Source organism: Oncorhynchus kisutch, linkage group LG12 (assembly GCF_002021735.2).
Source record: "Oncorhynchus kisutch isolate 150728-3 linkage group LG12, Okis_V2, whole genome shotgun sequence".
NCBI lineage: Eukaryota > Metazoa > Chordata > Actinopteri > Salmoniformes > Salmonidae > Oncorhynchus > Oncorhynchus kisutch.
The window spans coordinates 57,107,487-57,129,741 of record NC_034185.2 but is presented as its reverse complement, the minus strand read 5'-3'; the positions used below and the strand labels follow the sequence as shown (position 1 = coordinate 57,129,741).

General features: G+C 43.4%; 2 protein-coding genes across 4 annotated transcripts; one reads left to right on the top strand and one right to left on the bottom strand.

Annotated features, from left to right (window-relative positions):
• The first annotated feature begins 1,297 nt into the window (after positions 1-1,297).
• Positions 1,298-8,886, top strand: LOC109901295 (transmembrane protein 184C). The gene is made up of 11 exons (XM_031837883.1): positions 1,298-1,944; positions 2,053-2,183; positions 2,330-2,366; positions 2,865-2,981; positions 3,201-3,289; positions 4,554-4,628; positions 5,061-5,154; positions 5,296-5,408; positions 6,503-6,602; positions 6,881-7,052; positions 7,312-8,886. Exons 1-11 carry the CDS (start codon positions 1,825-1,827, stop codon positions 7,632-7,634), a joined length of 1,371 nt encoding a protein of 456 aa, XP_031693743.1. The 5' UTR covers positions 1,298-1,824; the 3' UTR covers positions 7,635-8,886.
• Positions 8,887-8,941: 55 nt separating this feature from the next.
• LOC109901294 (protein arginine N-methyltransferase 9) lies at positions 8,942-22,156 on the bottom strand. 3 transcript variants are annotated; one of them, XM_031837880.1, is made up of 13 exons: positions 22,055-22,156; positions 21,075-21,274; positions 20,297-20,445; positions 19,748-19,984; positions 19,146-19,313; positions 18,582-18,684; positions 17,754-17,863; positions 17,248-17,437; positions 16,766-16,949; positions 13,845-14,592; positions 13,438-13,591; positions 11,245-11,367; positions 8,942-9,597 (listed from the first exon to the last, which is right to left on the bottom strand). In XM_031837880.1, exons 2-13 carry the CDS (start codon positions 21,270-21,272, stop codon positions 9,328-9,330), a joined length of 2,634 nt encoding a protein of 877 aa, XP_031693740.1. In that variant the 5' UTR covers positions 21,273-21,274; positions 22,055-22,156; the 3' UTR covers positions 8,942-9,327. The 3 variants fall into 3 exon arrangements, with proteins under 3 accessions (XP_031693740.1, XP_031693739.1, XP_031693742.1); XM_031837879.1 differs by lacking the exon at positions 22,055-22,156 and adding an exon at positions 21,711-21,876; XM_031837882.1 differs by lacking the exons at positions 21,075-21,274; positions 22,055-22,156 and adding an exon at positions 20,587-20,920.
• Between the last annotated feature and the right edge of the window lie 99 nt (positions 22,157-22,255).

The following is a 22,255-nucleotide window of genomic DNA, read 5'->3' as shown; positions in this document are numbered from 1 at the left end:
TCACCCCTCGTCACCGTTGCGAGAGTAATTGAAGCAGACCGCAGAGGGGTTATAAAACTAGTCTGTTTCACATTCTCCAGGATTCTTGGTTTCGTGACTGAGAGAGGTTGTTTGTTAAAAGAGCAGTTCCCGGCACTGGCACTGGTTTCAAGTCATGAAATAAGCATAGTGACCTTCACTTCAACCCCACTGCATTTTGAGGTATAATAAGATTGTCACTCCAATAAATATATGTAAATTGAGAAGTTTCCCTGATATCTGCACTCTGTGGTAAGAAATGCAGTCCTTGTCTTCACTGCTGTAAATGCACATACATTCGTTAAAAAAATAACAAGCACATTCCTTAAACAATTTGTTAACAAGTATCTCTAATAAACATGAGCTCAAATCCCACATCCTTGACTTTCTCTGCTTCCCTGCACCGAGCTAGACCCAGATCACATTCTCTGTTGTGGTTCAATCTATTCAATGCGGAGCCTAATGTTCAACTAAACAAGTTTCAACTGGAATAAATCAATTGAAAACCTTCAATTGGACAAAGAAAAGAGAGCCTAATTGACTATTTACCTATTTACTCAGATAACAGATCTGTATTGAAATAGTTATCCTAGGACTATACACAGATGGTCGTTGTGTTTTTCAAATGATGGCCTTGTGATAACTTGTCGTAGAGATTATTTTTTAAAGAAACTTCAGCCAAATACATTCCTGTTGTCATTCATCTTCAATGTGTTATCTTTCTTTGGACAAATGGTTTCACCTGACTAAATATTTAGTGCTGACTTGCACCTTTCTGAAAGCTTTTGTAGGAATTAGTGGAGCTTTTGGACTTAATCCTCTCACACCATTTCTCACTTCTTAAGAATCTTAATTAGAACCATTTATTCACAGGCCACATGTTTTACAGCAAGGAAAGAGAGAAATAAATATATATAAATAAGAGATAGAGAGAGGGGAGCCAACTCCAGTATGAAAAAATGAGAGAAGTTAAGCTAGCTCAATGTGGAGCATGATGAAGAAAATGAGTTTCCGCAGCGGACATCACATTTATACTTTGTCGTTATTTTACACTGTTGAGTTATTCTTAACGACTTTTGGTCATTTAAATGAACCATCCTTTTCCACTCTGAAATACTGAGAATGACTGATTTGCATTGCCATCTAGTGGAGCATACGTGAGTACTCAGATTGCAGATCAACCGAACTACACCTGTGCCCAAGTCATCCATTATGATGGATTAGAAAGGTGAGCAATGGAAAGTATATAGACCTTTTCCATATCCAATCAGATTGAAGCATGGGCGGCATTTGTCAAGAACGTCAACAAGAAGTAACCATCAGTTACGTTGTAAAACTTATTTTTGATGTTTGGGAAGTTTTAGAAATGAATATATCGTTATTAATACAATAACTGCGTTGTTTTTGACCAGTTGGATTTAATTAGATTATCAATTTTTTGTTTTTAATTTGATCAAGAGCTTTCGTTTGGAATGGATGCAGCGTGGATTCATTGTTTGTTTATAGTGAATCATGAGATCAGCTGACTAACGTTAGCTAGCTAGCTACCAATTTCTGGTTTAGCAACGCAGCCAACGTTACAATGTGTTTGGAAATTGTCGTCCAGTATTCATGCTTCCCAAATGACATTTGAAACGAACTCTTATTCCAAGCTATAGCTGGCAGCGGTAATAGCTAGTTGTTAGCTAGCTAGCTAGCTTGCTTGCTAGTTAGCATTAGCTTTGTTTTCAGCAATCTCACCTATTGACCCAGTGAGTGTAGGACACTGGACAAGTTGCTGTGGCTAACTAGCTTACCATTACAAATATGCCTTGTACTTGTGGCAACTGGAGGAGATGGATTCGGCCTCTGGTCGTTCTTCTATACTTTCTGGTTGTGCTTGTCGTCTTACTACCCCTGTGCATCTGGGAACTACAGAAATCAGAGGTCAGTTGGTATCATTGCAGCCCAATCATATCGTTACTTGACACTGAATAGCCTAGTCCGTGCTTTGTTGTTTGGATGTTGATTATATACGTAATTTATACCTTTTAGGTTGGTACCCATAACAAAGCATGGTTCATAGCTGGGATATTCGTGTTCATGACCATACCCATATCACTATGGGGGATCCTGCAGCATCTTGTAAACTATACTCAACCAGAGCTACAGAAGCCAATTATCAGGTAAGTGAAAGACTACTCTGTCACATCTGTAGGATAGTATTACTTCATTACCGTCATGGGTTTGTGTCTTTATCTTGAATGATGTACAATATAACCTAACTGATTGTGCATGATCTCGTCTCCTTTTAAAAAAATTTTTTTTACAGAATATTATGGATGGTCCCCATTTACAGTTTGGACAGTGTAAGTAAATGCCTTCAATTCTTGATCATGTAGCTAGATGTTCTTAAAAGTCAACATTGGTTTATTGTTAAGTTACAAATATTTGACACAATAAGTTAACAGAACAAGTCACTGTAGCATTGACAGTAGTAAAACTGAAAGCGCTTGACATGAGCGTGGCACTTCAATTCGTTTTGTTATGCTAATTATCATCTGCTATGCTCAGCATTCCCCCCTATCATACAATTTCCATTATCCTACTTCCCAAAGAATGAGAACAGAGCTCCTTTAGTAAAACAAAGCAAGAGAAACAAAAAATTGCTGTAAACTGACTTTTCAGAGTAAATGTTTTCAATAGTTTCAAGTTTATTTGACCTTTATTTAACCAGGTAGGCAAGTTGAGAACAAGTGTTCACTATTATCATGCAACATATCATTGAGATAATGTAATGGCCCATCTATGATCCCATTCCTCTCCTTGTCTTCCTCTCCCACCCTCTCCCTTTCTCTCTCACACAGTGGATTGCGTTAAAGTACCCCAGCATTGCCATCTACGTGGACACATGCAGGGAGTGCTACGAGGCATACGTCATCTACAACTTCATGATCTTCTTGCTCAACTACCTGGGAAACCAGGTACACATTCATGTCATGACCTGACTGAGAATGATCCCAGACCTGTTTGTTCTAACATTACAATCATGGCCACTCTTTGTCCTATGCCAAACATAAGTCTAGCACAAACACATCTGGATCCCAGGCTAGACTGAGATGCCTACATTTATTTCAATATCCTCACACTGTAATTCCTCTCTTCTCTTTATTTCTCTCACTCTCTCAACCATGGGTAACCAGTACCCCAGCCTGGTACTGATGCTGGAGGTGCAGGAGCAGCAGAAACACCTTCCTCCCCTCTGCTGCTGCCCGGCATGGCCCATGGGAGAGTGAGTTTGTTGCTTTTATAGTTTTTGTAGTTCTTTAAGTGTATGTGTGCTATAATGAACAGGCCCCGTGTACCAGATCTGTTAATGCTGTGCATTTGGCATGAGCACAAATAGGGGTTGGCTTTACTCATAGAGATAGAGGACGCAACATTGTATCTGTCCCATTAGGGTGTCTGTGGGAGCATGGGCAGGGCATTGATGCTATCTCCATTTTGAAGTAGTGAATTTTCTTCTACTACTTTTATCTGTTGGTATACAAAATTAAATGGTCATACTGCCACCTAGAATTTGTTGTTTGAACAGATATAAAGCCAAGGTTGGCAAATTTACTGCCACCTGTGGTTATGGAATGTTCACTTATAATTCATTGGCTGATGCCTCCTTATGACCTGGATGGATTTATGTGATCCTTCCTTAAACCATAGGAAGTCCCACCCAATTGACTATTTCAAAATGGTGAAAGTCCTTAATGGCACCGTCCATGCTAAAACTGGCTTTTGGCCATTAGAGTCCTCTATCAATATCTATGGCATTACTGCACAATCAGCCAGCCAGGCTAATAAGGAGCTATAATATTATCCATACCATGTGTTATAAGTTCACATTTTAGGATGAAGGTTTATGTTTTTGTGCAGCAATAAACTACAACTTCTTTGTTTTACGTGTTGTGAATGGATATTTTAGAATTAATAACATGTTTTTATACCACATTGATGTGTTTTTAAGTATACATTTATATTTCAGGCTCTAAATCAAAACAGGAAGTTGGGTGTTAAAGTGGCTCCAGTCTGTGTGGCCTTTTGAGTCTCTTTCTAGAAGGTTCACCTTCAAGGTGTTTGTTTGGCTGCTTGAAGTCTCTCCAAGTCTCCATTGCTACTTGCCAGCTTCAAACGAGCCCCAGTCAGGCAACAACAGGAATATGTAGCATGTCTGCCTGTAGTTGATTTAAGAACAGAACCAGAAGTGTTTACAAGTGGAACAACATGTTCTCATTTAGGAAAAATGCACCAGCCTAAAGAACAGAAAGACAGCATTAGGCTCATCTGTTTTGTTTACTCTGCATTTTAACTAATGCTGTGCATCTGCAATTTTAGCCACAGGTATTGCAACATCTTTCTTCATAGGATGTTATTGATTTTAAGAAATTCATGAAAAACAAAGCTAGTGATTAGTAAGATGTTAGTGCTATTTTATAGTGGGAAAAAGCTAACATTTTGTGTGAATGTCTTTCCTTAATAATGTGTACCGTGTTTTCCTATTGCAGGGTACTGCTATTGAGATGCAAGCTGGGAGTGTTGCAGTACACGGTTGTCAGACCAGTCACAACAGTTATTGCCTTGTAAGTGTTTTGCACAGGATCTGTTTTCCATTCAGGATGGACTTATGTTATATGCCTAAGTGTTGAATGTACATGTGCCCAGAGAGACAGCAACCGTACCTTGGTCCAGGGCCAGCTCTGTCTCTCTTGACTTCTGGGTCAGCCAGTCCAAGCAGATGATCATTTGTTCAGATGGTGACGAAACATAAATATGTACAAAAAGGAAAAATACCAAAGGCCCAAACCTAAAGATTTTAAAAGAAAAAAAGTATCATGGCCAGCAAACCAACCAGCAGCCTTACGGCTCTCCAAGCTGCCACCCCTTGGGGGACTGGAAGTGGTTTGTTTGTAGTGTGCGGTCTAAACTACCTAACCTATTCCCAAACACTCACCACATACAAATGTACTTTTTGTATCAAGTCATATCACATGTCTCCATTCACTATCCTGTAGGATATGTCAGCTCTGTGGTGTGTATGATGAAGGTAACTTCAGCTCAACCAATGCATGGACGTACCTGGTGATATTCAACAATATGTCCCAGCTGGTAGGTTCTACATTTTTCACACTTGTCTCCACATTGCTGTAAACTTCCTGTCACCATACCACCACCACAAAGATAACATTAAATATTTAGCATTCAGTAAGTGATCTCTTTCTCTATCACTCTCTCTCCTCTCTCTCCCAGTTTGCCATGTACTGTTTGGTCCTGTTCTACAAGGCCCTAAGAGAGGAACTGGCCCCCATCAGACCAGTGGGGAAGTTCCTGTGTGTCAAAATGGTGGTGTTCGTCTCCTTCTGGTGAGTGCTTTTTTTGGGGCTGCCATTATGGATCACCTGCATCTACCTCTTAGCCTGGTTCCAGATCTGTTTGTGCTGTCTTGCCAACCCCTGTGGTCAATGTCAAGCCATTGACATAGCACAAATAGATCTGGGACCAGGTTATCGACCTCCATGGTTAAAAACATCTTTGTATACCAGTCAATGTGTCTGCCATTCATGGATCTAGCATTGTTACCCATTAAAGTAACATAGTTTTGGCTGCCCATTTTGTATTTTTTATACAACTTTTTTTCAGAATTGCATGTGTAGGACTTGTTAACAAAGTATGTTTTATTTTAGGAATAAGGCCTGTTTTTCTTTTGAAGCCAGAAGGAGGCTAGTATCAGCTACATTTATGCCTTTACTAGACTATGGGGATATTTTATATATGAATGCTTCCACTCAGTGTTTGAGATCAATTGACACCCTTTACCATGGCACTTTGAGATTTATTTTAAACTGCAAAACCCTTACGCACCACTGCACTTTGTATACCAGGGTTGGCTGGCCTTCTCTAGTCACTCGTTGGCTCAGGCACTGGTATACTTTTATTTACAAAGCCATTTTGGGTTTACTACCTTTTTATTTGGCCATTTTTATTGTTCAGAAATGTGGTGGGCACTCTCTTCGTTCGCTGGACTTTATTCTGCTAACTGTTCCAAATGTCCAAACTGAATTTGGTAACTTTTATGTACTCTGCGCCATCGTCTTGGAACGCCTTACAAAATACGTTTAAACTGGAAGAACTTGTCCCGATTGGTGTTTTTAAATCACTGATGAATGATCTTGAGACTGATTCCCTGACCTGTCAATGTTTTTAATTAGCTGTTTTTGATTTTGTTATACTCTTGTGAATTCTATGGTTTTTATTAGATTACTTGAAGTTTTTCATGTTTGTCTGTCATTTTTGTAATGACTTGGTGCTGCCTATCTTGGCCAGGACCCTCAATGAGCCCTTCCTGGTTAAATAAAAAAATGTTTTAAAGCTGTGTGGATTATAGCCAGTAATTGGGTTCATGCGTTCCCTGTGTTGGCTGCAGTGTATAGGATTGATTATTTCCACTCTATCTTAGGCAAGCTGCTTTCATCGCTCTCCTGGTCAAGGTTGGAGTGATCTCAGAGAGACACACGTGGGACTGGGACAGTGTGGAGGCTGTAGCTACAGGCCTACAGGTAATGCAAGACAATACCAACACTGTATAACGCCATAGTAACACTTTTACTACAATGCTACATAATGACTTGTTTGGTATAAGGTAATATCTGTTGAGGCTTGTGGTCTCAAGCCCCTAGAAAACGAGATGATTCATCTCAAGGACTTCTATCCTGTGCAAGACTTCTAAATAACTTAACTAGATATGAGAATAGACTTTACTATACAGACTTTACTATACAGACTTTACTATATAGACTTTACTATACAGTCAAGCTTTCATCCATACTTCATCCAGGACTTCATCATCTGTGTGGAGATGTTCCTGGCGGCCATCGCCCACCACTTCAGCTTCACCTACAAGCCCTACATCCAGGAGGCTGAGGAGGGATCCTGCTTCGACTCCTTCCTGGCCATGTGGGACATCTCTGACGTCAGGGCTGACATCTCTGAGCAAGTCCGCAACGTGGGTTAGTTCTCATCCCATTTGGCTTGACTCAATAGCAGTCCTGCATGGATGGAATCAAAGAAGCCGCTGTTAAGAACTTTGTTTGACAAGGTTTCCTCTCAGAACCAAGTGCGTTGGCTAGCTACTCCATTTATGTTCATAGAATGTCATGAGAGAATAGAAAATGGCTACCCTCAATCTTCAAGACTTTGATAGATTTCCTTATTATGTGAGTATATTGCCATTCTCATATCTTCAAACACCTTTCTTTCCTGATACAGGGAGAACCGTTATGGGCCGACCTAGGAAGACCTACTTCGGTGAGGCGGAGGACGACAGCGAGCGCTCAGGCTTGCTTTCCCCAGGCTCCATGGACGCCATCGGTCCCACGGAGGCCTTGTCCAACCCGGTGTCCCCCAAGGGTCGGTACCAGGGCCTGGGCAAAACCCAAACGCCCCACTCCCTGTCAGCCCCCGCCGGGCTCAGCAATGCTCAGTGGGATGGAGAGGAGAGTGAAGACAATGGTAGACAAGCTCCAGAGCCCAGAAACACCACCAACGAGCCAACAGGCTCGGTTACAGACGACCTTGTCGTTATCACCTAGCTTAGCGTCATTGCTAAAATCCTCCAATGGGAACTCTGAATGCACGTTATACCAAACACAGTTGGGCAGGAACCAAGTATGGCCTCGACTACGTTTCCCCTACAGACGATATTTGGCTAACCCGCACACAAGCGATGAAAAAGGAACGTGTTAAATAAGAAATATAGAGTCATTCGTCCACCACGGCAGATGCAGATGGACCTCTGTCAATGTCAGCTCGAAGAATGTTCATAAGCTTTCGTAAGAGTCTCATGACACTTAAGATATTTTTTCTTGTATCTGTATTGTACCACTGAGTCATAATGGTAAAGTACGGTACCTCAATACCTTATTTTAGTATGACCCCTCTTCATTGTAATGGGTTTGGACTTCAAGTTCGAAAGCCGGTGAGAGATTTGACCAGTATACTTGTTCTATAATAGCGCCTGGGTGATATCACTACAAACTCGTTAATCATTTACCAAGGGTTTTAGTTGTTACGAAAACGTTCAAAGTATATATGTAGCTTTCAAACTGAAACCTATACAAAATACTGGTTTGCACCAATGATTGGTTTATAGACGGTACCACTCATTCTAGGGTTTCTTTATTTTTACTATTTTCTACATTGTAGATTAATAGTGAAGACATGTAGTAACCCCAAAATGTTTTTATTTGGGATTCTTCAAAGTAGCCACCCTTTGCCTTGATAGCTTTGCACATTTTTGGCATAAAGAAAAACCCTTGAAAGAGTAGGTGTGTCCATACTTTTGACTGGTACTGAACATCATTGGGTTGCGCATGCTTGAATATGGTCTTCGAACCTATTGTACAGATTTTGAAGCATGAAGCTGTGTCTCACTTTGGCATTAACGCTAACAGCCTCGATCGTCTTCTCAGATGCCTTGTTCTATGTATCCACTATCAAGTAATTCACATTTCACGTCTACCTCATTTGTAAATATAAACTGATGTTAGTCATGGTTATAGATTTCTTACCTTTCTGTTTTAAGCTTTTCAGGGATATTAGTTATTTACCGTACTGAAAGGGATTGATATCAGTCTTTTACTAGATTCATTGTCATCCATTACTAGAATGTCTTCCTATCGGGAATGTGTGTCAAGTGTGTGCAGCTATTGCCTTACCTAATGTTTGTCACATAGCATTAACCTTCAGAGGGAAGTACTACATCAAACGTATCAGCACCTTTGTCTTTGGAACCTTGAGTTGAACTCTCAAACATTCACCCTCCAATAAATGAAATTAAATGTGTCTGTCAGTTTTTGCTAGTGTCAATAAGACAGACAATGTTGTTTGATCATTATGATTCTTTGAGATAATGCAAGTGCTGATGCAAAACATTTTAATGAAGACTGCAACCATAATCAAGAGACGTCATTCCAAAACAAGATTATGAACACGCTGAAGACCAAGATGAGCACATCATAAAACATGTAAATGTCTTTGAAAGTCCTGAGAGAAGGCATATTGATATGGTAGCTATTGTGGGGTCATTTTAGAGCTGGCGCTTCCGGAGAATCCATAGTCCAATCCCTTCCCCTCCACGACATATATGCAGTTCACTCATAATATAGAACCCAGAGTGATACCTTGACCTCTCTCCCAGTAAGACTGAGTGGACTTGATGCTCTTGTAGAATCAAAAGCACTGCAACTCCCTCCTTTAAAACACTTATGATGACTCTTGTACTGTTCATCTTATCGGACTCTTAACAGAATCCACAGTCCCGGTCTCCCCAGCCTCTTCCTCTATACTGGCTGATATGGAGATGGAGCTCTTCTGCAGGGTGACAGCCAGTCGTACCCAGTCTCCCTCCCTCACTGCCAGGGGCTGGTGCAGCACCACAGCAGCCTGCTTCCAATGGGAGTCCTGGTTGAAGGTGCTCAAGCTGATCTCCTCGTTCAGGTGGATCTGGTACCAGAAGGGCACAGCAGTCACCCTGCCTGAGGCACTAGCCTGGACCTGGGAGAAACACACAGAGTCAGGGCCATAGAAAGTCTATTGTAATCAATAAAATAGTAATTGTAAACTCAGCAAAAAAAGAAACATCCTCAACTGCGTTTAGTTTCAGCAAAACTTAACAGAAATATTTGTATGAACATAAGATTCAATAACAGACAAACTGAACAAGCTCCACAGACATGTGACTAACATAAATGGAAATGTGTCCCTGAACAAAGCGGGGGTCAAAATCAGATGTTATATATCTGGTGTGGCCACCAGCTGCATGAAGTTCTGCAGTGCATCTCCTCATGGACTGCACTAGATTAGCTAGTTCTTGCTGTGAGATGTTACCCCACTCTTCCACCAAGACATCTGCAAGTTCCCAGACATTTCTGGGGGGAATGGCCCTATCCCTCACCCTTCGATCCAACAGGTCCCTGACGTGCTCAATGGGATTGAGATCTGGACTCGTCGCTGGCTATGGCAGAACACTGACATTCCTGTCTTGCAGGAAATCACGCACAGAACGAGCAGTATGGCTAGTGGCATTGTCATGCTGGAGGGTCATGTCAGGCTGAGCCTGCAGGAAGGGAACCACATGAGGAAGGAGGATGTCTTTCCTGTAACGCACAGCGTTGAGATTGCCTGCAATGAGAACAAGCTCAGTCCGATGATGCTGTGACACACCGCCCCAGACCATGACGGACCCTCCACCTCCAAATCGATCCCGCGCCAGAGTACAGGCCTCGGTGTAACGCTCATTCCTTTGACAATAAATGCGAATCCGACCATCACCCCTGGTGAGACAAACCACGACTTGTCAGTGAAGAGCACTTTTTGCCAATCCTGTCTGGTCCAGCAATGGTGGGTTTGTGCCCATAGGTGACGTTGTTGCTGGTGAGGACCTGCCTTACAACAGGCCTACAAGCCCTCAGTCCGGCCTCTCTCAGCCTATTACGGACAGTCTGAGCACTGATGGAGGGATTGTGCGTTCCTGGTGAAACTCGGGCAGTTGTTGTTGCCATCCTGTACCTGTCCCGCAGGTGTGATGTTCAGATGTACCGATCCTGTGCAGGTGTTGTTACGTGGTCTGCCACTGCGAGGACGATCAGCTGTCCGTCCTGTCTCCCTGTAGCGCTGTCTTAGGTGTCTCACAGTACAGACATTGCAATTTATTGCCCTGGCCACATCTGCAGTCCTTATGCCTCCTTGCAGCATGCCTAAGGCACATCAGGACACGAAAGAGACCTTTCTACTAGGTTTTCATAACTGACCTTAATTGCCTACAGTCGTTAAGCTGTTAGTGTCTTAATGACCGTTCCACAGGTGCATGTTCATTAATTGTTTATGGTTCATTTAACAAGCATGGGAAACAGTGTTTAAACCCTTTACAATGAAGATCTGTGAAGTTATTTGGATTTTTACAAATTATCTTTGAAAGACAGGGTCCTGAAAAAGGGACGTTTCTTTTTATGATGAGTTTCTTTCTATGGTCAGGGCCACAGCTCAGTGGAAGTACTGACACGGTCAAGGGATCTGGCAACTCAGTGTTATCCTCAGTATAATGTGTTAGCAGACAATGGTGCCATTTACCATGTTTTTTTTCGATGAACGTTTCTGATAATGTATCTGTAACTAAAAGAATCTGTCGAGTTGGGTCTTTACCTTGACGTCTCTGTTGGTATAGTTGGCGTTGGTGTTCATGAGGTCCAGGATAAAGAGTTCTACAGAGTCACTGAGATGTCTACACTGCAGAGTGGACAAGTCCAGAAACACATGGACTGGAACCTAGGAAGGAGAGAGATCATATCATTGTTACATATTAGATGTCCATTCAGCGGACATCTATACAACCCTACATCTGAGACTAATTCAACCCCTTTAAACAGAATGACAAGGCAGTCCAGTCCATGTAGTCTAGTTCAGTATTTCCCAAACCTCTCCAGCTAGTTTCACTCGTCGTCAGGTGTTTTTAACAAAATCTCCAACTCTTAGAACTCCTTAGAGTCGTGTACATCATGTGACCTGCAGCAAACGCACCGCTATACTCTAGAAAGCAGGAGGAGAGTGCTCAACAAGCGACAGAGCGGGATTGTCACTGTCACAGAGAACAAACTAATGCCGCCGCCTCCATGTCACAACTCCCGGTGTCTCCGCCGCTCTCCGTTGGATGTCATTGATGTAATGCTTCCTGATGGATCCAGGTAGGGATGCTTTTCCCCAGAGTGACAGTCGTGCCCTTGTCTGAGCTCTTCAGAGACAACATCTGTTTAAACAAACTGCCGTCCCGCGGGAGCCAACGCCGAAAATTAGAGCGCCAACATGACACCGGAAAAGACAGACAACTTAAAAGGATTTCTCAGCTCGCCGTAATACGGACGGAAAGACAGATAAAAGAAAACATGAGAAGTCTCAACGTAGAAGGTTGCATTGCAAGCAAAATGGGTTTTAAAAACCCATTTTGACTTAAAAAAGCACAGTAAAAGGTATGTTTAAATGTATTGTGCCCTTTCAAATTGGTTCACTTGAGCTCAACTGCAATACAGCAGACCAAGAACCACTAACAAGTACTGCGAAAGGAACTATAAGAAAACAATGTTTAGATTTCGTCCAGAATATTGGGGGGGGGGGGGGGGGGGGGCAGCATTATATATATCAGCAGACATCTTGAGTTACAACCCTCAGGCAACATGTTGGTGTGTCTCAGGAGCCTGTCCTTTGAATCAGAAGAATGATGCAAGGTACAAAGAGCATTGAGGCAGCTGTCGATAGTATGACTATTGCATCATTGACATGAGAGGGAATACCATATATGAGAGGAGACATGTTGAGCGAGAAAGGGTTGGGAGTTGTGTCACGTAGAATGAATTTCTGAGTTGACCATACTTTTCCCCCTAACCATGCAGTCATTTACTATACGACTTTGTTAGTTATCAGAGTATAGTGCATTCACATTTAGAGCTGGGGAGTGTGACTACAGCCAGGAGGTTTTCCTGACAATGTGTCAGAACTCGGTCCTCTGTAGCTCAGTTGGTAGAGTATGGCACTTGCCCTCAGAACAGCCTCAATTCGTCAGGGCATGGACTGGCCCAATACTTCCCACAGTTGTGTCAAGTTGGATGGATGTCCTTTGGGTGGTGGACCATTCTTGATACACACGGGAAACAATTGAGCGTGAAAAACCCAGCAGCGTTGCAGTTCTTGACACACTCAAACCAGTGCGCCTGGCACCTACTACCATACCCTGTTTAAAAGGCACTTAAATCTTTTGTCTTGCCCATTCACTCTCTGAATAGCACACATACACAATCCATGTCTCAAGGCTTAAAAATCCTTCTTTAACCCGTCTCCTCCCCTTCATCTACACCGATTGGATTTAACAACTGACATCAATACGGAATCATAGCTTTCAACTGGATTCACCTGGTCAGTCTCATGGAAACAGCTGGTGTTGATATTATTTTGTACACGGTGTAAAGAGATATATTTACTTATATATAAAAACGGTGTGGTTTGAGGCCTGAATGCTGATTCACTGAAAGCTGTGGTATATCAGACTGTATACCACAGGTATGACAAAACATTCATATTTACTGCTCTAATAACCAGTTTACAATTGCAATAAGGCTCCCCGGGGGTTTGTGGTATCTGGCAAACATACCACAGCTAAGGGCTGTATCCAGGCACTTTGTGTTGCAACGTGCATAAGAACAGCCCGTGGCCATATACCACAACCCCTCTGGCCTTATTGCTTAACAATATCATTAAAACCTCAGGCCCTAGTGATGACATATGTAAGGCAGGTGGGGAGATGCAGTAAGCATGCAGCGGACCTGGGGAGGTGTGTCAGTAACTCACAGTGAACTGGTTGATGAACGGGGCGATGTTGAAGCCCAGTGTCGGCTCCTGGCCCTGGACAGCACTCTCCAGCAGCAGGGTGTCAGACTCCACCAGCATCCCATACAACACTATTCTCTCTGGGAAGATCTGACCTCCGTCCTCCAACAGGCACCTGCCATGGATGGACCCCCCCAAAAAATCAAACTATTGTACAAAAAAAGGGACAGATTCTTCCGAACCCAAATAGTCTATTTTTCCCAATGTAACAACACTGAAGATTCAATATCAATATTTGAGATGCTGCAATGTGATCCACAATCCCACCTCATTCCTAAAACACTATCAAAATCCACCAGCACTTCATACATTCTTCCCGGTTACTCCCAAAACTACCTTTCCCAGCAGTGCTTGCGCCATCTTCCTACCTGGCTAGTGTGGCTTTCTCCATCAGCTTCTGCCTCACTAAGCCACAGGTCTCCACACAGTCTAATATAATGGCGCTCCACAGCTTCTCCCTGGAGGGTCTCTGGAGCACCGCCTGCTCATCCTCCACCTGGTTCAGCCAGAACTCGAGAGCCTCCTCTGGGACACCGTTGGCCCTGGCCAGTCTCCTGAGCACCGCCTGGTGCTGGGTCTTCTCTACCGAACTATAGGCCTTCACCTGGCCCTGGCTGGCTGCCATGAGGGAGAGAACAGAGAAGCCCTCGGACACGTCCAGCACATAGAAGGGGTCAGGACCAGGGTCCATAGGGTCACTGGGGGGGTCAGTGAGAGGCATAACCTCTAACCCTTGACCCTGGCTGGGACCCTGGACCGAACGAGCGTCCTTCAGGTTGGTGATGAGTTTAGCCAGTGCCCTGCGGAAACTATCGTGGTAGGGCTGGTTGTTGAGGAGGGCCATTTCAGCACACTCCAGCATGGTGTAGTCTCGAGGTCCACTGCTCTGCTCTGTCCCGAGGCAAGCTAGGGCGCTGCACAGTTCTGCCTCGGCGTTAAGGCTTGGGTTGGGATTGCCGCTCGGGCCTGGGTTGTTTCTAGGTTTGTCTGGATCCAGACAGTCGTCTAGACGGAACTCTCGTCCGTCTCTCGCTACGGCAACACTGCAGAGTCTCAGGTAGGCGTCCCGGCAGGAGATCTCCACGATGAGCTCGTCACCAGGCCTCAGGGGAAAATCTGACGAGACATTTCATTTTATGGTTCATTTGAATAAGGACAGATACAAACCTATTGACATTGAATAAACAACCATCAGTGTTGCACCATCACTTCAATATTTTGCCCATTCACCCTCTGAATGGCACACATACACAATCCATGTCTCAGTTCTTTAACATGTCTCCTCCCCTTCATCTACACTGATTGAAGTGGATTTAACAAGTGACGTCAATAAGGGATCGTAGCTTTCACCTGGATTCACCTGGTCAGTCTGTCAGGGAAAGAGCAGGTGTTCATAATGTTTTATACACTCACTGTTTATACATTTGTTGTGATGTGTGTGACCCTTTTCTAAGTCTAATAGATAAAGCACGTAAAATTGCAAATGACAAATTCTTGGCATATCAGTAACAAGTTGATTTCTTTCTTTTTTACAAGGCCTTGTTGCACACATGACTGTTTATTCATGAACCACAACAACAAGTAAACAGAACTGGCATGGACCAAGATGCTTTGCCACTGCACAAAAAGAAAGAGGGAGCGAGGAAGAGAGGGGTAGGAGCAGGGGAGCAAGGGAAATGAGATTCAGGAGGGAGGGAGGCACACAGACAGAGAGAGATTCCTGTAGGAATATCTGTCATCGCGTAAGCATGTGGCTTGTCGTTGTCAGGGTGCGTTTGGGGAAAATACATATGTATAGCCTATAAGAGATTCATGAACACTAAAGAGTGTCACAGGCAATCCCGGTGCACCCGCCTGTCTCGCCACGGCAGCCGGGAAACGGATGTCGATGATCATCGGGAAAAATAGCAAGGATGGTGTCTGGTGGGTCCCTAGACGCTGCCCCTGTCAATTAGCAACACTGCTGTACAGAAACACTGAGCTCAGCAGCTGAATAATGGTGCATCTCAACAGCACCACACGGTACAACTTCACTTTGCTGTTCTACGTCTGGAAGGAGCACAATAGCCTGACAGGATAAAGGAGTACAGAAAGGTTTGCAGACAAAGGTCAAGCATATTTGCGCAGAATTCATTCAATCCATTCGAATGTTCGCGGTTGTGAAATCCAGCTAGGCAAACCAAAGACAACCAATAACAGCCTCGAGGTTACAGTGTAAGTTGACTTCAGTCCTTGCCTACAGTCTTCAATGGAATAGGTTTCTTCTATATGTGGCCTACTGCCCCCATTTGACAGAATGGGGAATTGCATTGCAAACATCAGAAGGGGACAAATATTACAGCGGAATATGCAAGAACACCATTTGTATATATTATGTACAGTGTGTAATATATGTGTAGTTTATTACTGGAATAGTTGTTCTGAGTGGATGTCAGGAGAATCTGTGTAGAACTTGACCAGTCTCTACAGTGCATTCTGTGCATCTCTACTGTATGATTAGAAGGGCTCTATGTAGAGAGGTTTATGCACACTGCTCCCTACGCACTGCAACACTACATCATACTCCTACAGAGGAGTAGGGGGCAGGTGTCTAAATATACTACCTCGCTGCATGTGTATAGGCACAGAGTGTACAAAACATTATGAACACCTGCTCTTTCCATGAAATAGACCAGGGGTACTCAACTCTTACCCTACGAGGTCAGGAGCCTGCTGGTTCTGTCCTACCTGATAATTCATTGCACCCGCCTGGTGTCCCAGGTCTAAATCAGTCTGATTAGAGGAGAACAATGATTTTAAAAAACAGCAGTGGAACTGGCTTCAAGGTCCAGAGTTGAGTTTGAGGGACACAGACTGACCAGGTGAGTCCAGGTGAACGCTTTGATCCCTTATTGAGGTCACTTGTTAAATCCACTTCAATCAGTGTAGATGAAGGGGAGGAGGATATTTAAGCCTCGAGACATGGCAAAGGATTTAAGTTCCTTTCAATGGGGTATGGTAGTAGGTGCCAGGAACACCGGTTTGAGTGTGTCAAGAACTGCTGGGTTTTTCACACTCAACAGTTTCCTGTGTGTATAAAGAATGTTCCACCACCCAAAGGGCATCCAGCCAACTTGACAACTGTGGGAAGCATTGGAGTCAACAAGGGCCAGCATCCCTGTGGAACACTTTCGACATCTTACAGAGTCCATGCCCCAAAGAGTTGAGGCTGTCCTGAGGGCAAAAGGGAAGATGTTCCTAATGTTTTGTACACTCAGTGTACATACATGTCTTATATAAATTATCCTACTGTGTGGTGTCTGAACGGGGTAGATGGCCTGCTCCCAGCAGGTGTCCTCCTTAGGGCCGGTGGACAGGCTACTCTGCTGGTCCAGGTGGAGCTGGAACCACACGGCCAGGGCGTCCAGCAGACCCTCCCCAGTTACAGGTAGACGCACCCGGCTCACCTCCCTGGAGCACAGACCCTCCAGCTCCTGGGGTACAGTTAGCATAGCATAATACAATCACTGCTCTTGTATTCTTGGAACCTATAGCCAAATATCACGCTAACTAGCTTTTTTGATTTTGAAAAGCTTGAGAGAGTATGAGGCTTCTGACATACGAGATATTGTTTTGTTATCAATATACAGAATCTACACACAGCAATGCCACTGTGAGGCTGTAAGTCGTAGCTGTTGATGATAACTAACAGTTCAGTAGATTCCCCATAGAGATGTCATTCTGGTTTATACGTTATCTATGTACACATAAAGACGCTCTACTGCCGCTGACCTGCACGTTGTTGAAGTCTATGTCCAGAGCATTGAAGGGTTCAGTGAGGGGTGTGTAGCCTCCAGGCAGTCTGCTCAGTCTCTCTGTGGTGTAGGGCTCTGTGGAGTCATCCTCTGAGCTGCAGCTTACTGGGCTGTGGAGCTCTCCGGCTGCAGCCGTGGCCAGGCCTCCTATCTCAGACACACACAGCCTGCAGGCACATGGTTATAAATAGATGGTATGACATGAATATTAACACCGGTGTCTGTTTACACACACACACACACACACACTACCTCCAAGGACATAAGGACTTCAGCTGTTGTTCCACGTCAACAATGAAATATTCCAACAGATAAGGACACAAAAAGGTGAACAACATGTTGAACTTGTTGATGTTTGATCTACTGTTCTAAATGCTGAGGCATTGAAACGTGCTAAATAAATTATACCACTAAATCCATTGTTGAAGAACACTGTCTGACTGACTTAAGTTAGCCTTTATTAACAACAGAGGGACAGGTCACCTGTGATGACGGCGGATCTCCAGGCACTGGACAGCCATCCCAAACACAGTGGCTCCGGCAGGGATGACCCGGCCTGCTTGGGAGGGAGGCCTGGATGGGTCCTGGGTGTTCTGCAGTAGCAGAAAGTGAGCCTTCACATCTTCATACATCAGGCCTCATGCCATTAACTTTGCTATAATATGATTGTGGTTGTTGTTGCAACTTATATTATATGTTTACTAAATGCACTTGTCTGTAGGGAATCTTTATGTAAAGGATTTTCATCTATCCTTTCTTTTTCTTTTTTTTACCTCAAATGTAGTATCACATTGAGACCATAGATGGCACTGTTGACTTATATTGGCTGCAGCATTATAATATTGAGGAAGGTGGTTGATTGGTACTCCTACTGTAACCTTAAATGATTTTGGATTCATCTCTTTGCCAATAAACAAAGGATTTGGCTGGATAAAGGACATTTAATATAAGAGGATTGATGCTCCATAATCATGTTTTACAATTGTGATTGTGACACAAAAATATAGCTAAAGCCTCTTTTCAAGATTACTTTGCGATCACTTGTGTTGAATTGAGAGACAGACAATCCTGTTAAATGAATGAAAAACATGAACATGACTGGCATCTAAATCCACGGTTGTAATGAAACTGAAAATGTTATGAGAAAGTGTTGGGAAATAAATAATCAATACTAAAACCAAGTCATGTTACTTACTAATCATGGTAATGCTTTCAGACTTGCACTAAAGGGTGGCTTGTATTCACTAGTGTTGGAACTCAGTATGAACACAAAACTAATCCTCAAAATGGCTGCCTATGCTAGTTAATTACCTGTGGAGGCAAAAGCAGATGATTCCAGGCGTGTATAAGGCTCTCTATAATACCTTCACCAAATAGGCCGGCATCCACAGTCTCAGTGACAACCAGCGATACCCTACCACAGAAAACACATCACACAAACGGTACATACACATTAGAGGAGGACTCATAGGGACAGTTTCCAGGCCACAGACTACATTTTAGTAATTTAGCAGAAGCTCTTATCCAGAGCGACTTACATTAGTGCATTCATCTTAAAGTAAGCTAGGTCAGACAACACATCACAATCGTAGCAAGTTACATTTTCCCTCAACAAAGTAGTTATCAGCATAGTCCGTTCTAGTAGGAAAAGACAAGTGCATTATTTGTATTTTATTTTGGGAGAGGACATGGAAATTATTCAAGATGCTCTTTAAAGAGGTACGGTTTCAGACATTTTTGGAAGATGGGCAGCGACTCTGCCATCTTGATATTGTATGGGGTTAAATTAAGTCTTGGACTGATGCCCATGCTCAATCTATGTCCAGGAAACTGGCCCATACAGATGTCAGAGTAAGAGGGAAGGTGAAAGGTCACCTCTTAGGGATGTCTTTAGGCACTTCCATCTCCAGCGACTTCATATGGAGGATCTTGATGCGTCCGTTCATTCCATTAGCGGTGACCACCTCACAGGCCAGTTCGTACATGGTCTTGGACAGCTCACAGGCGTACACCTCAGCCGCCCCTGCCTTCTTAGCACACATTCTGTCCATAGAGACCGGAGAGGAACAAGGATTACAAGCAGTAACATACAAATAGAAATGGACAGACCACAGCCATGACAGTTAGTGTTTTTAACACAAACGTGGTCAATCCCAGAGCTGTGTAGATTTCTCTGGGATAAATACTAACCATTAAGATTGTAAAACTTTAACCTAACTCTTCATACAGCGTAGCCACTGTAATAAAACAAAAGATGCACTTAAAAGAATAGCTCACCCAAATTACAAAATGACATTGGTTTCCTTACCCTGTACGGAATGTACAAGGTATGACAGCAATCCATGCTTTGGTTGAGTTTTCCTGGCAGTGGCTGGCACAAATGTCCAAAGACCTCTTGCAGGTTAAGGGAAGCAATATGTATTTTGTTATTTGGATGAACTATCCCTTTAACTGTAATAGGCAGAAAGAAATCTCACCCGAGGATACCGGTCCCTGTGCCTATATCTAACACAGTGTTGCAACCTCCCTCAACAGCCTTCTGGATGGCCTGCTGGTACTTGTGGTTCCTCCTGCGATCGTTGAGCATCAGGAAGTGCCAGCGCTCCACCAGCCAGTTGGCCACGCGGTAGAAATTCTCCTTGGCCTCAGGGTAGTCCGGCTTCAGCTTCAGGGCCTTGTGGAAATGACCAGCGGCCTCATCCCGGAATCCCATTCTGGAGCGTGCATTGAAGATTGCTCACAATTGTTCCATTCCAATCTAAGAATACTGGGACACATTTACTAGGACACAGCGCTGTCTGGCTAGTTCTATCACTTTACACCGCATGCAAACAAACAATTAATTGGCAAGACATGACAGAAAAGATAACTATAGTCTTGATCCGGTATTGAGCACAACCTGAGGTACAATATTACCCCACCATAACTCTGATTAGTAAAGTCAACCGAGTAAGCCTGACGAGTAAAGTCTTCCCAGTTCCCAAGCCTACAGACAAGACACAGTCAGACTGTTGAGTGAGGGCTACCTGAACAGGTGTTCACCCATGCTGTTGATGATGACCTCATCAGTAGGGAAGAGCTCCAGAGCCTGTTCATAGCAGTCAAACAGGTCCTGGATGCGCCCCAGAGAGTCGAGCTCATCTGCCCATTTGAACAGAGTGAACCTAAAGGACTCCTGAAAAGACACACAAAAAACACACATTATAAATAGTTTATTGGTGATGTATTGGACTAATCTACAAATGACATCACTTGTCTTTTTCCTTCTAATACAGTGGTAAACATTCATATTATAACGTGCAGAGAGAATACACACTTAAACTTCAAAACGAAAGGTAGCCTATCGGTTAGAGCTTTGGGCCAGTAACCGAAGTCGTTGGTTTGAATACCCGAGCCAACAAGGTTAGAAAATCTGATGTGCCATTGAGCATGGCATTTAACCCTAATTTGCTAAAGGGGTGCCATACTACTATGGCTGACCCTGTAAAATAACACATTTCACTGCACCTATCTGCTGTATGTGAAAATAAATACAAATCTAATTTTTAAAAATCTGAAAGTTCAAAGGGAATGTCAATTGTCAGACAGGCTGAACGGTGTATAGCCGACAGCAGGGCTCTTACAGCCCTGTTCCTGGAGAGATACCGTCCTGTAGGTTTTCGCTCCATCCCTAATATAGCACACCTGATTCTAATAATTAGCTGATTGATAATTTAAATCAGGTTAGTTACAACCTATAGGAGGGTAGCACTCCAGGAACAGGGTTGGAGAGCCCTGTCCTACAGGGTTTCCTTTGCTACCCACACTGGCAAAGTCCTTCAACACAGGAGCCAGGTTGAGGACGAGAAGGTAGTGGACAAAGGCGGTCCCATAGTCTTGGTTGAACAGACACTGCTGGGCACTCTCCAGTGACCTGGACACCAGCTCATTCCTGGCAGGGTCCTCCCTGGGCACCCTACGGTTCCGTCTGCCACGCTTAGGCCTGGTGCTGGTGTTGGGCATTCCTATCACACAGGGAGTTCGGAGACCACATTATGTTAGGAACACACAGAAACATAAACAAATAGCCACACAACATTCATCACACTGATGAGCAGTTTAGTTTGATAACTACATAACTAGCTACAATATCATTAACAATAGGTGTTGTGTTGCTGTGGTTGTAAGTGTGCAGCAGATATTTTGGTTGTAACCACAATACACGAGCTAGCAAGCTAACGTTATAATTATACACGTCTAGACTATCGGTGCAAAATGCCACAACAAATGATACAAGAGTGTAACTAACTAGCAGTGTTGTGTTCATCATGCAATATCACTAGCTAACTACTGGGTATTATTTTCAGAACTAGTCGCTAACTTAGCTACGTATGTTAACTAGCTAACTATAGCCAGAAGATGATGTGTAAAACTTCATTTTCAGTGATGTTGATAACTTACTATATATGTATCACACAATCATGCATTTAAATACAATAGTAACGCTATAAACGATGATGACATTAACAGTATAAAAGGTAGAGCTAGCAACATCTGATAGCGCCGTTAGCTGAAGACCACTGACAGTGAAGAATAATAAGAGTTTCTAAACCCAGAGACGCAACATCGCCTGACTTCCGGCTAACGCTTGCGAAGCAGACCAACAGACCAGGCCGTGGTTTGAGTTTTGAGAAATCAATAAGAGAAGTGAAAAATGATTCCTAAGCTGTTAATCTTCTCGAAATCTAAAGGCACAACCTAGATGGAAGACAATGTTTCAAGTAGTTGAACATGTTTACTCTAACCTCGTGAACGTGACAAACTGACACGTCTTCATTTTTGTCAAAAACTACTTTGTCGAAGAAGTCCCTGACGGCCTGAACATGCGCAGTTTGGCGCGAAAGGACCGTTATACCCGATGACGCGTTCTACTCATGAGTTTAGCTGGCCTACAAAGCGTGATCGGGGATTTCTATTGATGTAGCAGTTTCTGCCTATCTTTATAC